Consider the following 14772-nt stretch of genomic DNA (forward strand, 5'->3'; position numbering starts at 1 on the left):
TGGAGAGGATTCTCAGGTACAGGATTTACACTCGCAATCTTTTTCCTAGGGTAGAGAAATCTAAAACTAGAGGGCATAGGTTTCAGGTGAGAGAGGAGAGATTTGAGAGAGGCCTCAGGGGGCAACTTTTTCATTCGGAGTGTAGTCGTTGTCGGCATTGAACTGCCAGAGGAAGCTATAGAAGCAAATACAATTACATCTTTTAAAAGACATCAGAACATACACAGATAGGAAGGGTTTCGAGGGCAATGTACCAAATGCAGGCAAATAAGACAAGCCCAGTATGTCAACATGAACGAGATGGGCCAAAGGACCCTGTTTCCATGCTGTACAGCTTCTGACTCTGCAAAGTTATCAGAAATATCATGTCTTACATTTGGTACAGTGCTTGCATACTTGCCTCCAAGTCAAAAGTCCAAACTTCATTCCAATGAGCTCAGGATACATCCTATGCTAAAACTTCATGCAATATTGCTTGTGTTGCTCTTTTAGAGATGTTATGTTTAGATGAGATGTCGAAAACGAAGCCATGTGCACATTGCTGAGGGGGTTTTTCTGACATCTTGAACTGCACTCCTCTTCAAACAAAATTTCTGAACCAGACATCAACTCATTATTGCTACTTTTGAGACCTCTCATTGGTGTGTTTCCCTTTGTTATACGGAAACATACCTCAAAGGTCTGTAATTGCCTGTGAAACACTTTAGTATGATATTCTGGATAAGTGAAAAGCACCATATGGAAAGTCAATATATAAATGCTAGTTCGTTCTTAATATATAGTTTAAAATTAATTGTGTATTTTTGTAAGTTAAAATATTCCTTTTATTGCTGCCCATGTGTTTTTGTTGCTGCCCATCAATTCTTATTCCAATTCCTAAATCGCCCCGTTCTTGTTCAACTTCTTTGATTTCACGTTCCACAATACATTAACTATGAAATTTTGGTTTTAGCATTTTAATCTCACCACTAAATCATCTACTTTTAAAATTCGCTGTGGTGTTGTGTCTTGGTGTTCCAATTCCCAGACATCTTGTTCTGAATGTGGCGTTTGGTGCATCCATTTTTCTTCCTTCCAGCTCCCCAGATAAGATTCAATGAAATTCTCCAATTTAACCTCTTTGCTCTCGTAGTTTTAAAAACATCAACTATTATCTTTATTGAACGCTCGGCTCGTCCGGCAACCTTAACAAGCATCGGAAAGCGGTAAATGTGTCACAACTGACATAGATCTAGGCAGTGCTGTAATGCAAGGAAAGCCACAGATGACAAAAGAATCACAAAAAGGAAACCTTTGCATTTAAAATCTCAATCAAATCCAAGGCACTTTTAGTTCCCTCCAGATGAAAATCCAAGCCCTCAATAAAAATTTCCATGAATCCGTTATAGAGTCACATAATAGAGCCATATAGCAGAGAAATAAGCACTTCAGTCAAACTTGCCCATGCTAACTAACATGCCCATTTGACTGCATTTGGCCCATATCCCTCCAAACCTTTCCTATCCATGTACCTCATCAAATGGCTTTCAAATGTTGTTATTGTACCAAACTCAGCTACCTCCTCTGGCAGCACATTCCTTATACCCACCACCCACCCTCAGTGTGAAAAAAATGCCCCTTAAGTTCCTTATCTTCCCCTTCTCACTTGTTAATGCTTGGTTGGCAATTTTTGTGTTTGTATTCTATATTTAGTCGTGAATGAAACAAAAGTGCTGAAAAAATAACCCTGTTTGAACATCCAGAACTTTAAACAGAGCAAACCAAAAATTAACGAATAAGGATTGATCTACCTGCAATTCAGGCAAGGCTTTGACAGTGCAAGTGCCCATGCGTTAGTTTGTCAACCCTAACCAATCATTTCTGAGCCTATGATTTTACTCTGCATTTAAACTAAAACAAAAGAATCATCTCCAAGTACTGTCCAAATATAGATGCTATTTCAGTCAAGAAAATGTCAGTAATTGGCACATAGCTATAATCAAAAATGGTATAGGAAAGAAAACTGCAGATGCTGGTTTAAATCGAAGGTAGACAGAAAATGCTGGAGTAACTCAACGGGTCAGGCAGCATCTCTGGTCGAGACCGAAACGTCACCCATTCCTTCTCTCCAGAGATGCTGCCTGACCCGCTGTGTCTACCTATCAAAAATTGTATCATGCACCTCATGCTTGAACATCAAATTGAACAAGCAAGTTGTTTTAAATTGGTTCATGCCTATTCTAAAGTATAGAGAGAATACAATACTCACTCTTCACTTACTCAATTAATGTATTGCTCACTGTTATTTCTTCTCAATTTTTTTCATCACAACATTAAGATAAATTGCTGAACATTGTATTATTAAACAAAAACAATTTAAATCTCTGAAGTAGTGGTTGCATTCATTGTATCAGGCTTCCTTGTCTTACCTGTCTACCATCACCTCTCCAAAGCCCATTGATGCATTGTGTCGGAGCAATAGTCACCACAGGCGGGGTATTTACTACTCTGTGAGTTCCAGGTGGAACTATTATTGTTCCTGGAGCCCTTTTGGGTGTGCCAGCAGGAGAACTGTGCTTAGCAACTGGTGACGATGTGGGAGAATGTTCACTGCAATGTGAAGAACCTGAAATTATAAAGGGAAAAACAAAATCTCAGTATTACGTGTTTTCTGGTCATCAGCATTGCACTGATTAATTTATCCCATAATGTTTACAGCTTTAAGCATTCATGTATGATATATTATAATCTCATACCTTGCCCCTTCATCATGAATTCTTAAATAATTCTGGCAAGGACTCTTATGTTATTATGAGACCGCGGTATGTTGTCCACTGTGGGCACAGTCTGACAAAAATGCTGTGTGGTATTGGACAAATTGACTGATCCTGTACTCCCTTGGAGTCACTGATGAGAGCTCAGGCAGGCAAATCAAGTTTGAAGTATAGATACAAAGTGCTGGATTAACTCAACGGGTCGGTCAGCATTTCTGGAGAAAAAGGAAAAGTTGACTTTTGGGCCGGGACCCTTCTTCTGACTGAAAGTTGGGGGTGGGAGGGAAGGAAGAGCTAGAGACGAGAAAAGACCAGGACAAATCAGAGCCGGCAACAAATGGCCTCAGGCAGGGTGGTGTCCTGCTGGTCAACTGTTGGCTAGGGAAGATGGGATCTCAAGAGGGATACCATGTGGTGAACTGCGGTACTAGGGTGGACGAAGGGGGGAGGGGAGTGTAAGAGAAGTTACTTAAAATTAGAGAATTCAACATTCAACTGTTCTCCAGAGATGATGCTTGACCCGCTGAGTTACTCCAGCACTTTGTGTCTTCCTCCAGTAGTCTTTTTTTTTTGCTACAGTACAGGAAGTAATCAATCGGTACTTCCCTCCTTTCACCTTTCTTCCCTCATGGTCAGTAGCTTACCCTTAGACTCACGAAAATACTTCAAAAATATCTGGTGCTGTTTGGTATCAGTAATCTGGATTATGGAATTAAATCCTGACCGTCTACTTGATTAGTGGTTTTCAAACTTCATTTCAGGTGACTCACTTAAATCAAATTGTTCAACTAAAATCAAATAATAATAACCAGCTAACTATAAATCTAACTGTAGGTGCAGTCAAACCACTTTGAGTAAACCCTAAAAGCCAGTATCAATTGATAATGGTATTTAATGTATATTTCAGTTACATGCAGCTACTATCAGAAGGTTCAGAGTAACTAGAGTGGAGGAAAGATGTATGGTTCTCCAATCTGTGGTCCCAAGCTCTCTCACCACATTACCCAGACATGCCAGTGACAGAATGGAAAGGCAGGTGTGAAAAATGCCGTAAAATAAGAATATACGGATACATAAATATTGCCCAGAAGGCATTTTGTTTAAGACTAACTGCACTGTTGGATTATAGAAACATAGAAAATAGGTGCAGGAGGAGGCCATTTGGTCCTTCGAGCCAGCACCGCCATTCATTGTGATCATGGCTGATCATCCACAATCAGTAACCCGTGCCTGACTTCTCCCCATATCTCTTGATTCCGCTAGCCCCTACAGCTCTATATAAAGCACTAGGGGCTGGCGGTCCTTATAATTTGACATATGTCAAAGTTAATTGCGCCTCCAGAGATTGAATCATTCAGCAACAATTCATGTATGTGAATTCTCCTGTAGCCTTTTCCAGGTTCAGAACTGAAGATAAAAATGGTTTGTATGTTAAAGATATGTGTAAGACTGATGTCATTTTAAGAACCAAATGTACCATTGAGTATGATCGTGATTTGTACTTTTACCAAAAAGTGTTATCTAGTTGACAGTTACTGACCTCAATAGAGGATGCCCTGCTTACATTTCTACCTCTGTCTGATTGCTTATGAAACCACATTGGCATTGAGCTACAGATGCTGTTGCATGAAGGAAATTACATTAATGACTTGGATGAAGGGATTAAAAGTACCATTAGCAAATTTGCAGATGATACAAAGCTGGGTGGTAGTGTGAACTGTGAGAATCACTCTATGACTCTCTGTGACTCTATAATTCAGCAGATCAGACAGATCTCTGGCGAAAGGGAATAGGTGACGTTCCTCATTCACCTCTGAATTCTGTTTTAATGTTACACAGCCTCTCTTCCATGTTCAAGTTAAGCATACAGATTACTGGCCTCTAATTTTGACCCAAGACAAATGTAAATGTGAGTCAAGTACCCAGCAATATTCCTTCTCTCCAGAGATGCTGCCTGTCCCGCTGAGTTACTCCAGCATTTTGTGTCTATTTTTGGTTTAAACCAGCATCTGCAGTTCCTTCATACACACCCAGCAATATTGAGTTGGTCTAAAGATACTAATACTGTGAGAAAAGCTTCAGCAATACCCTCTGCTGCCAACGTAGTGTAACACTCACTGTTGATTCAAGTTAAGTCAGGACAAATTTATTGTCCAATGCACAAGTGCGATAAGGTACAGGTTCAATGAATTTTTTTGCCTGCAGCAGCCTGATAGGCACATAAACTCAGACATACACACAAAAACTAATTATACATAAATTATACACAAATTACACGTAAACGTTCTAAAACAAAACGAAGACTGGGCAAAAAGCAAGACAGAGTGCAAAGTCATGATTCGAGAGAGAAAAAAATTATTCAAGAGCTGAACTGTGGTGTTCTGTTGTTGAGGTAGGGTTGTACAGGTTGTGGTTTAGGATTAGAGTTATAGAATCATAGATTCATAGTGTCATACAGCATGGAAACAGGCCTTTCAGCTCAACTTGTCCAAGCTGACCAAGATGTTCCATCTAAGTTAGTCCCATATCCCCATATCCCTCAAAACCTTTCCTATCCATGTGTATTTTAAATGCTGTTACACTGCTTGCGTTAATTACCACCTTTGGCCACTTATTTCATTTATGATTGAATATACCCTCTGATTGAAAAGGTTGCCCCTCAAGTTCTTATTGAATCTTGCCCCTTTCACCTCAAACCTTTGTCCCCTGGTGTAGAAACAAAGGGCTGCAGAAGCTGGTTAATACACAAAAGGACACAAAGTGCCAAAGTAACTCAGCAGGTCAGGCAGCATCCCTGGAGAACGCGGATAGGTGACGCTTTGGGTCAAGTCACTTCTTCAGACTGATTGCGGGGGGTGGGGGTGTTAGTGGAAAAGAGGAAAGGGAGAACCTGGTGGCAGGTAATAGCTTGACACAAGCGAGGGAGGTGCGTTTTGATAGGCAGCTGGTTGGAACAAAGGCCAAAGATAAGGAAGGAAGGTGTGAGACAGATGTGGAGTTTCAGATTGTAAAGCCAGAGAGAGCAAATTGGCAGGGAGGGGGGTGAGTGGATGGGGAGAAATAGGTGTGAGTCCAGGTGGCATAGGGAAGGGAAGGGAAGAGGGCCGAGGGGGGGGGGGGGGGTAGTGGAGAAGGGGGGGTTGAGAGATTACCTAAAATTGGATCATTCAATGTTCATACCATTGGGTTGTAAGTTACGCAAGTGGAGGAACTGCTGTTTCTCCAGTTTGCATGACACCTCACTCTAGCAATGGAGGCGGCCCAGAGCGGAAAGGTCAGTGTGGGAATTGGAAGTGGAGTTGAAATGGCTGGCAATTGGGAGATCCTTTTGGCGGACCAAACGCAAGTGTTCAGCAAAACAATCTCTGAGTCTGTGTATAGTTTCGCCGATGTTTAGGAGGCCACATCGGGAACACGGGATGCAGTAGATGAGGTGAATCCATTTACAAGGAACACCAGTGCCAAGAAACACTGTAGAGGCCTCTATTGTGTCTGGAAGTGTGGTTGGATGGAAGACCGAAACGCAGGGGACCACGACCTCCCTTCTCTACCATCCTAAAAAATAATGTTGAGGGCTTAAATGCAAGGCTGCTTTATCAAAGACAGATGAGGTAATGCCACGTGCATGGCTCACTCCCAGCTTCTTAGACTTGGCCTTCCATCCCAAAGATCTCTCCATTTATCGCATGTACTGAACAGAGGCATCAGGGAAAGGAGGAGGTGGAGGCGCGGCCTCGTAGTGAACTCCGTGGTTCTCAGACATAGCGGTCCTGTACATCTCCTGCTCTCCATGCCTGAAACACCTGGCAGTAAAGTGCCATCCCTTCCACCTCCCAAAGGAATTCACCTCCTTCATCATGACTGTGGTCTACAAACTACCAAAGGAGAACATTCATCTAGCACTGGTGGAGCTGCACACTGTGGTCAAGAAGCACCAGGTGGTATACCTCGAAACCTTTCCCATCATACCTGGGAACTTGAACTAGGCCAGTTGAAGAAGTCACTTCCAAACTACCACCAGCACGTGTTCTGCAGCAGCAGAGGATTAAACACCTTCGACCACTACTGTTCCACCATCAAAGATTCCGACCTTTCCATCCCTCGTACTCACTTTCAGAAATCCAACCACCTGGCTGTGCTCCTTCTGCGTACAGGCGGTGACTGAAGAGCGATTGCTTGGAGTCGGTAGACTGGGCAATGTTCAAGGACTCCGCAAATGACCTGAACAAATATACCACACTTGTCACTGACTTCATAAGGAAATGTCTGGGGGAGTGTGTTCCAACCAAAGGAGAGACTTTCGCTCTAAATTGGAGGATGAAATGGATGTTCGGCCGCCGTCGCAGGGCTTGCACACCATCACTTCTTGGTAACAACACTTGCTGCTCAATAAACATCAGCACAGGGATACGGGAAGGCTATGTGCTCGGTCCCCTGGTCTACCCACTCTATACCCATGACTGTGTAGCCAGGTACAGTTCCACTCCATATTTAAATTTGTCGACAACAACACTGTTGTTGGACCAATTATTGGTAATAAAGTCATTGAGTCATAGAGTGATACAATGGCCAAAATGTCCCAGCTACACAAGTCCCACCTGCCCACGTTTGGCCCATATCCCTCCAAGCCTATTAAGGCAGAGATAGATGGATTCTTGATTAGTACAGGTGTCAGAGGTTATGGGGAGAAGGAAGGAGAATGGGATTAGGAGGGAGAAATAAATCAGCCATGATTGAATGGCAGAGTAGACTTGATGGGCCCAATGGCTTAATTTTGCTCCTATCACTTATGATCCTATGATCTAATGATCTTATCCATGTACCTGTCTAACTGTTTCTTAAATATTGAGATAGTCCACGCCTCAACAACCTCCTCTGGCAGCTTGTTCCATACACCCACCACCCTTTGTTTGATAAACCTACCCTACAGATTCCTATTAAATCTTTTCCCCTTTACCTTAGACCTATGACCTCTATTCACTTACTCTAGGCAAGAGACTGTGTGCATCTACCCCATCTATTCCTCTCACGATTTTATAGTAATAAAGTCCCAGCCTACTCTCCCTATAGCTCAGACCCTCTAGTCCTGGCAACATTCTCGTAATGATGAGTCGGAGTATTGGAGGAAGATCAATCGGCTGTTTGAATGATGCCAGAACAACAACCTTGCTCACAAGGTAAGACTAAGGAGCTGATTATTTCTTGCAAGGAGTCAGATAGTTTTTCTAGAAAGAGATTAGTGGCCAGGTGTACCGATTTAGGATTAGTCTGATCGTTGAAGATTTAGTTCAAATATATAGACAGCAAGGACATTCATTCCAGGGGATACACGTTGATTTATTTTTCAACCTGTTTTCTTTGTCCTAGGTTTTTAGCCTTTTTGTAATGGTTTTAAGCTGTTGTGTTGTGCGCCCCCACAGAGATGTCCAGGCTTTGCAGCTCATGGTCTCCCCGAGGAACAGCGGGATCGTCCAGAAGGCACAGTGTAAAAATTGTGAAGTACTGGGAGTCAGGTATAACATGGTGAAGATGGAAGATATTGGAAAGATATTGTCAAGCTTGAAAGGGTTCAGAGAAGATTTACGAAGACGTTGCCAGGACTAGAGGGTCCGAGGTTTAGGGAGAGGTTGAGTAGACTGGTTCTCTATTCCTTGGAGCGCAGGAGGATGAGGGGTGACCTTATAGAGTTGTATAAAATCATGAGAGGAATAGATCGGGTAGATGCACAGAATCACTTGCCCAGATTTGGGGAATTGAGTACCAGAGGACATAGGTTTAAGGTGAAGGGGGAAAGATTTAATAGGAATCTGAGGGGCAACTTTTTCACACAAAGGGTGGTGGGTGTATGGAACAAGCTGTCAGAGGAGGTAGTTGAGGCAGGGACTTTCCCACCATTTAAAAAACAGTTAGACAGGTACATGGATGGGACAGGTTTGGAGGGATATGGAACAAACGTGGGCAGGTGGGACTAGTGTAGCTGGGACATGTTGGCCGGTGTGGGCAGTTGGGCCGAATGGCCGTTTCCCACAAGGTTGAACTCTATGGGAATATAGAAGTCGAATGGTTTACATAGATTATAGATCAGGAGGCAGAAGAAACCTCAACAAGAGCGACGACACACAACCGACATGATGTAGTCCACCATAAAATATGTTTCCTGAGGATATGTCATAAGTCAAGTGGATTAGACAATAGACAATAGGTGCAGGAGTAGGCCATTCAGCCCTTCGAGCCAGCACCGTCATTCAATGCGATCATGGCTGATCACTCTCAATCAGTACCCTGTTCCTGCCTTCTCCCCATACCCCCTCACTCCGCTATCCTTAAGAGCTCTATCCAGCTCTCTCTTGAAAGCATCCAACGAACTGGCCTCCACTGTCTTCTGAGGCAGAGAATTCCACACCTTCACCACTCTCTGACTGAAAAAGTTCTTCCTCATCTCCGTTCTAAATGGCCTACCCCTTATTCTTAAACTGTGGCCCCTTGTTCTGGACTCCCCCAACATTGGGAACATGTTTCCTGCCTCTAATGTGTCCAATCCTCTAATTATCTTATATGTTTCAATAAGATCCCCCCTCATCCTTCTAAATTCCAGTGTATACAAGCCTAATTGCTCCAGCCTTTCAACATACGACAGTCCCGCCATTCCGGGAATTAACCTAGTGAACCTACGCTGCACGCCCTCAATAGCAAGAATATCCTTCCTCAAATTTGGAGACCAAAACTGCACACAGTACTCCAGGTGCGGTCTCACCAGGGCCTGGTACAACTCTAGAAGGACCTCTTTGCTCCTATACTCAACTCCTCTTGTTACGAAGGCCAACATTCCATTGGCTTTCTTCACTGCCTGCTGTACCTGCATGCTTCCTTTCAGTGACTGATGCACTAGGACACCCAGATCTCGTTGAACATCCCCTCTTCCTAACTTGACACCATTCAGATAATAATCTGCCTTTCTATTCTTACTTCCAAAGTGAATAACCTCACACTTATCTACATTAAACTGCATCTGCCATGTATCCGCCCACTCACACAACCTGTCCAAGTCACCCTGCAGCCTTATTGCATCTTCCACACAATTCACACTACCCCCCAGCTTAGTATCATCTGCAAATTTGCTAATGGCACTTTTAATCCCTTCATCTAAGTCATTAGTAAACCAATTTAATCTACAGTATAACTTCCTAATTGTTTGAATTTATACCTATGTATATGTCTGTGTGTTGTATACTCTGTACCTTTACATGTGTTAATAGTTGAAGGTTTGTTTGAGTTTCTTCCCTTATCAAAGGGGGAAGCAGTGTAATCTATGTAAGTGCAAAAATAACTTTAAGAACTGAGTGTACCATGTTTCCTAACCTTGATATATTGTTGCACCATGATGTCTCTTGGTTACTGCTTTTAATGAAGGATGGCCTTATTATAGCTCTACTTCTGTCTAATCATTTGTGCTTGCAATAACATAAAGAAACTACAGGTTTCTTATCGCCTATGGTAAAACACTCACTTCTTCAATTCGGCAGCTGGTCCTGAATGAATGGTAAAATCTTGAGAGCATAAAAGGATGCCAATTGGCCCCTCCTGCCTTTGCTGGCTCTTTGAAAGTGCTGTCTAATTAGTCCCACTCTCAGACCCATTCCCGGTAGCTTTGCATTTTTTTTCTTTTCAAGTATGTATCCAACCGCCTTTTGAAAGTTACTAATGAATCTGCTTCAAATGCCCTTTCAGGCAATGCAGTGCTGATCATAGCAACTCACTCTATACAATAAAAGTGGCCTCCTTCCAAAAAGAGAAAGAGAATTTCATGGACTTGAAACAAATTAAAGGTTTAGAGCAAATTCGTCAGTCCTCTTATTAGTTTGGAATGAATGTGATACAACATGGGACTTCTGTCAATAAGTGTCCTAAATGTAATATTTTTGAGTAGGGTAGTAAACATTTTAACATTGATAGTCAGATTGGATTTTTACAGCAGCAGCAAAATATTCAGTGGGAGAGCATAAAATACAGCAGGGCGCAAAAATGTAGGCAAGGGTGACATCTAGATGGATAAGTTCAGCAGCAGAGTCTGGGTTCAGGGAGGGGTTGGCAGCAGGTTCGTAGCTGCAAGGGAAATGAAGGTGCATGCACTGTCAAGGTCAATTCATTCCAATCTGCAAACTAGAAGAAAAAGAACTACAAACACATTATTAAAAAAGGGCTCAATTTTCCATCAAACTGTACTTAATTTGGCCCAAATCAATTAATATAACAGAGACCCAATGACAAAGGGAGGTGAATCTGTGGAATTCATTGCCACAGAAGGCTGTGGAGGCCAAGTCAATTGATATTTTTAAGGCAGAGATTCTTGATTGAAACGGGTGTCAGGGGTTATGGGGAGAAGGCAAGAGAATGGGGTTAGGAGGGAGAGATAGAATAGTGGAGTAGAATTGATCGGCCGAATGGCCTAATTCTACTCCTGTCACTTATGAACTTTTGAGACAATTTATACAAATTCAAAAGTAAAATATAATTTCTTCTCAACAATTCAATCAAAAATATTTGGTACCATTTACAATTATTTTTAACAAGGTGTTATCTTTGGCCATTTGCTTGAAAAAGGTCCCATATCACTTGTGGTCCAGCACTTAATAATCTCACAATGGAAACTGCACCGAATCTTTTTTTTTGACATGTCATCAGTGGCATTTCCCAGAGGCTGGTGGGAACTCCCTCCACTCCTCTCCTTCCATGCAACATATAAATAGCCAAATTCATATATTAACAAAGATCTAAAGATTTGATTATGAACAAGTAAGTGTGTATTTGTCATAAAATGCTAGTTAGGTTCAGCGGAATGATACCTATGACTTTTCCATTCTCAAAAATGGTAGATGTCGACGTAGATTTTAAAAAAATAAACCTGCACTCATGTAATTAATTGTACTCAATTTGAAGATGTGATAAGAATATTCGCTATCTGTAACTTGCAAATAGCAAAATGGACAATGCACTGTTGAAAAACTGAATTTGGTTGGTTATTCAACATTCATTCGAGGCCAGTTTTATGTTTTCACGCCTAAAAGATAATGCTTAGAAGTCTCCTTGCAATTTAAAAATCAAACTTCAGCCTTTTATTGTATAATAAATTTGCCTAGAAATCGGACTGTACATCTCTCTATGTGCTCCCCCTATGAAACACAGTCTCATTTGGAGCACGGAACACCTTTCAGCAAGTAGGGAGAAGTTACAATGGACTGCTGGCACTGCTACATAACTGATGATGCATCATTTAATAAGGATGCCGAGGCCAAGCATTGCATCAGAGGGCTGAGGTCATACTTGATGGTTGCCGGCTGTTGAGGGAGGCAATGTAAATAAAAAGGATTGCCTCATTGCAATGAAGCACAGGACTGTGAAATAAGTATGACCGATGCCATACCTGTCAGATAATTCAGGCAATGAATGAGTATGACCTCTGATGTAAAGTTGATTAGTTCGTTGTGTTTCTTTTCTCCTGCTTGGGCTGCTCTTCAAATAATTAATGGTGCCCTCTGTTTAGTTTTTTTTTAGTGCAGTGACACAACACGGAAACAGGTCCTTCGGCCCACCAGGTCCGCACCGACCAGCGATCCCTGCACATTACCACTACCCTACACACACTAGGGACAATTTTACATTTATAACCAAGCCAATTAACCTACAAACCTGTACGTCTTAGGAGTGTGGGAGGAAACCGAAAATCTCTGAGAAAAACCATGCAGGTCACGGGAGAATTTAGAAACTCCGTACAGTCAAGCACCCATAGTCAGGATCGAACCCGGGTGGGTCTCTGCTGCTGTAAGGCAGTAGCTCTACCACTCTGCCACTGTGCTGCCGTCTGAAGGAGGGATTCCAATATAAGCAGAGTTACATGACCAACTGAAACATCCACTTTTTTACAGGTGATAGCAGACTCTTTCTAACAGTGTGCTGTAACAGCGCATGCTGCTTCAATATAATCTCTGGTGAAAGTCTTTTATAGCATGCTACCCTCATGTTAAATCCACAAAAAACTTCAATTAAATTAGTCAAAGAAGATATTCCATTAACAAATCCATTTTGATCCATTAATACTTCTGCTATATTTATCCAGCCAATATTTCTCAATCTTACTTCTTAACTACAATGCTGTTATTCTCCTCTTCTTGTGGGAAAATTGTCATAACGTATAATTATAAACCTGAACCACATCCACTGCCTCTACTCATGGGATTCTCTTTTCTTAATCCGACATTCCTTAACCGCTTGCTCTTTTTATTTCCGTCACTAAGACTTTATTAGACATTATCTGGAAATACTTTTCATGCCATCCCTCTGCTTTCTTGATTTACCTTCACTCCTTCTCCTTCAATACTGCGCAAGGCTTTTTGGTATATTGAACACAGAGATCTGACATATGTGTTCCTTCTTTGCATCATCTTACTGTCTTTACACATTGTCAGCTATTGGGCTCGAAATTTTGCAGTCTCCCTCCCTTTTCCTTTGCGTGGTTGCGTTTATTTTGAACTTATTGAATCCCCTTTCTTGAGTACCTTCCAATAGCTTAAAATAGCTATTTCCACTCCAGTTTTGCAAAATCACTTCTCAGCCTTGTAAAATTAGTCTTGAAATCCATAATCTTATTATATCCTGAAAAGGAAGGAACTGTAGCGCGTCGATAAAGGCAAGGAGCCAGGTATTTCGGGAAGGTATATTTTATTGTATCGTGGGTATCAGACGGGTCTAGTCTGCCGGAATGGCTTGGCGCCCAAACCTTGTCCTTATATACCTGAGTCCAGGACCGCCTCCCGGGACTGGTCCATTCCCGTGCCGAGGGGTCGGTAGAAGTATGGCCCGACCCTTGGGAGCCGCCACAGTACCCCCCCCCAGAACCGGAGGCACGAAACGCACTGGTGGTCGCACAACCCGACCGGACCGCGTACGGTAATCGGTCGACAGAGGGGCCGGCGGAGGCACAGTTGGAGGGACAGGCGGTGGGACCCGCAAAGGGGGGCGACCTCGTGGCCGAGGCTGGGCCACCCGCACCGGTTGGTCGATGTCTAAGTGGGCCGGCTTCAGGCGGTCAATTGACACGGCCTCCGGCCGGCCCCCCATGTCCAAAACAAAGGTTGTCTGTCCGTGCTCCAGCACCCGGTACGGGCCTTCATACGGCCTCTGGAGTGGCGTCTGGTGGGCGTCACGGCGCAGGAACACAAAGGCGTAGTCCCGGAGGGCCGATGGCACGTAAGGGCGGAATGTCCCATGGCGGGACGTCGGCACGGGTGCGAGCTTGCCAACTCGTTCTCGGAGGCGCTGTAGGGTGGATGAGGACGGTTCCTCTCGCCCCGGCAACGAGGGCACGAACTCCCCGGGCACCGTGAGCGGAGACCCGTAGACGAGCTCCGCTGAGGATGAAGCCAGGTCTTCCTTGGGCGCGGTCCGGATGCCCAGCAAAACACATGGTAACTCGTCCATCCAGTCGGGGCCGGCGAGTCGCGCCTTCAGCGCTGCCTTCAGCTGCCGGTGGAACCTCTCCACCAAGCCGTTTGCCTGCGGGTGATAGGCCGTGGTATGGTGCAGCCGCACGCCCAACAGGTGGGCCATGGCCGACCACAGCTCGGAGGTGAACTGTGGCCCCCGGTCCGATGAGATGACCACCGGCACACCAAAGCGAGCAATCCAGTGCGCGGCCAACGCACGAGCGCATGTGGCTGTAGACGTATCAGCCAGTGGTATGGCCTCCGGCCACCGCGTGAAGCGGTCCACCACCGTGAAGAGGTGGGTGATGCCCCGGGACGGCGGGAGCGGGCCCACAATGTCCACATGCAGGTGGTCGAAACGGCGGCAGGGTAGACCGATCCCTTGGAGTGGCGCCCAGACGTGGCGTTGAATTTTTGACGTTTGGCAGGGAATGCAGGTGCGGGCCCAGTGGCCAACCTGCTTGCGCAGACCATGCCACATGAACCGCGCAGCTACCAATGAGATCGTTGCCCGGATGGATGGGTGAGCCAGCCCGTGG

General features: G+C 43.9%; 1 protein-coding gene across 4 annotated transcripts in view; it reads right to left on the reverse strand.

Moving 5' to 3' along the window:
• Nucleotides 1–14772, reverse strand: part of LOC144608969 (genetic suppressor element 1-like) — a 209231-nt gene that overhangs the window by 73908 nt on the left and 120551 nt on the right. For 3 of the 4 annotated variants that reach the window (XM_078427247.1, XM_078427263.1, XM_078427255.1), the window contains exon 3: nt 2409–2605. In XM_078427247.1, coding sequence (XP_078283373.1) covers nt 2409–2605 — 197 coding nt within the window. Of the gene's footprint in view, nt 1–2408; nt 2606–14772 lie in introns of those variants that run through there. The other variant, XM_078427270.1, reaches the window with a different exon arrangement.

This window comes from Rhinoraja longicauda, chromosome 2 (genome assembly GCF_053455715.1).
Source record: "Rhinoraja longicauda isolate Sanriku21f chromosome 2, sRhiLon1.1, whole genome shotgun sequence".
NCBI lineage: Eukaryota > Metazoa > Chordata > Chondrichthyes > Rajiformes > Arhynchobatidae > Rhinoraja > Rhinoraja longicauda.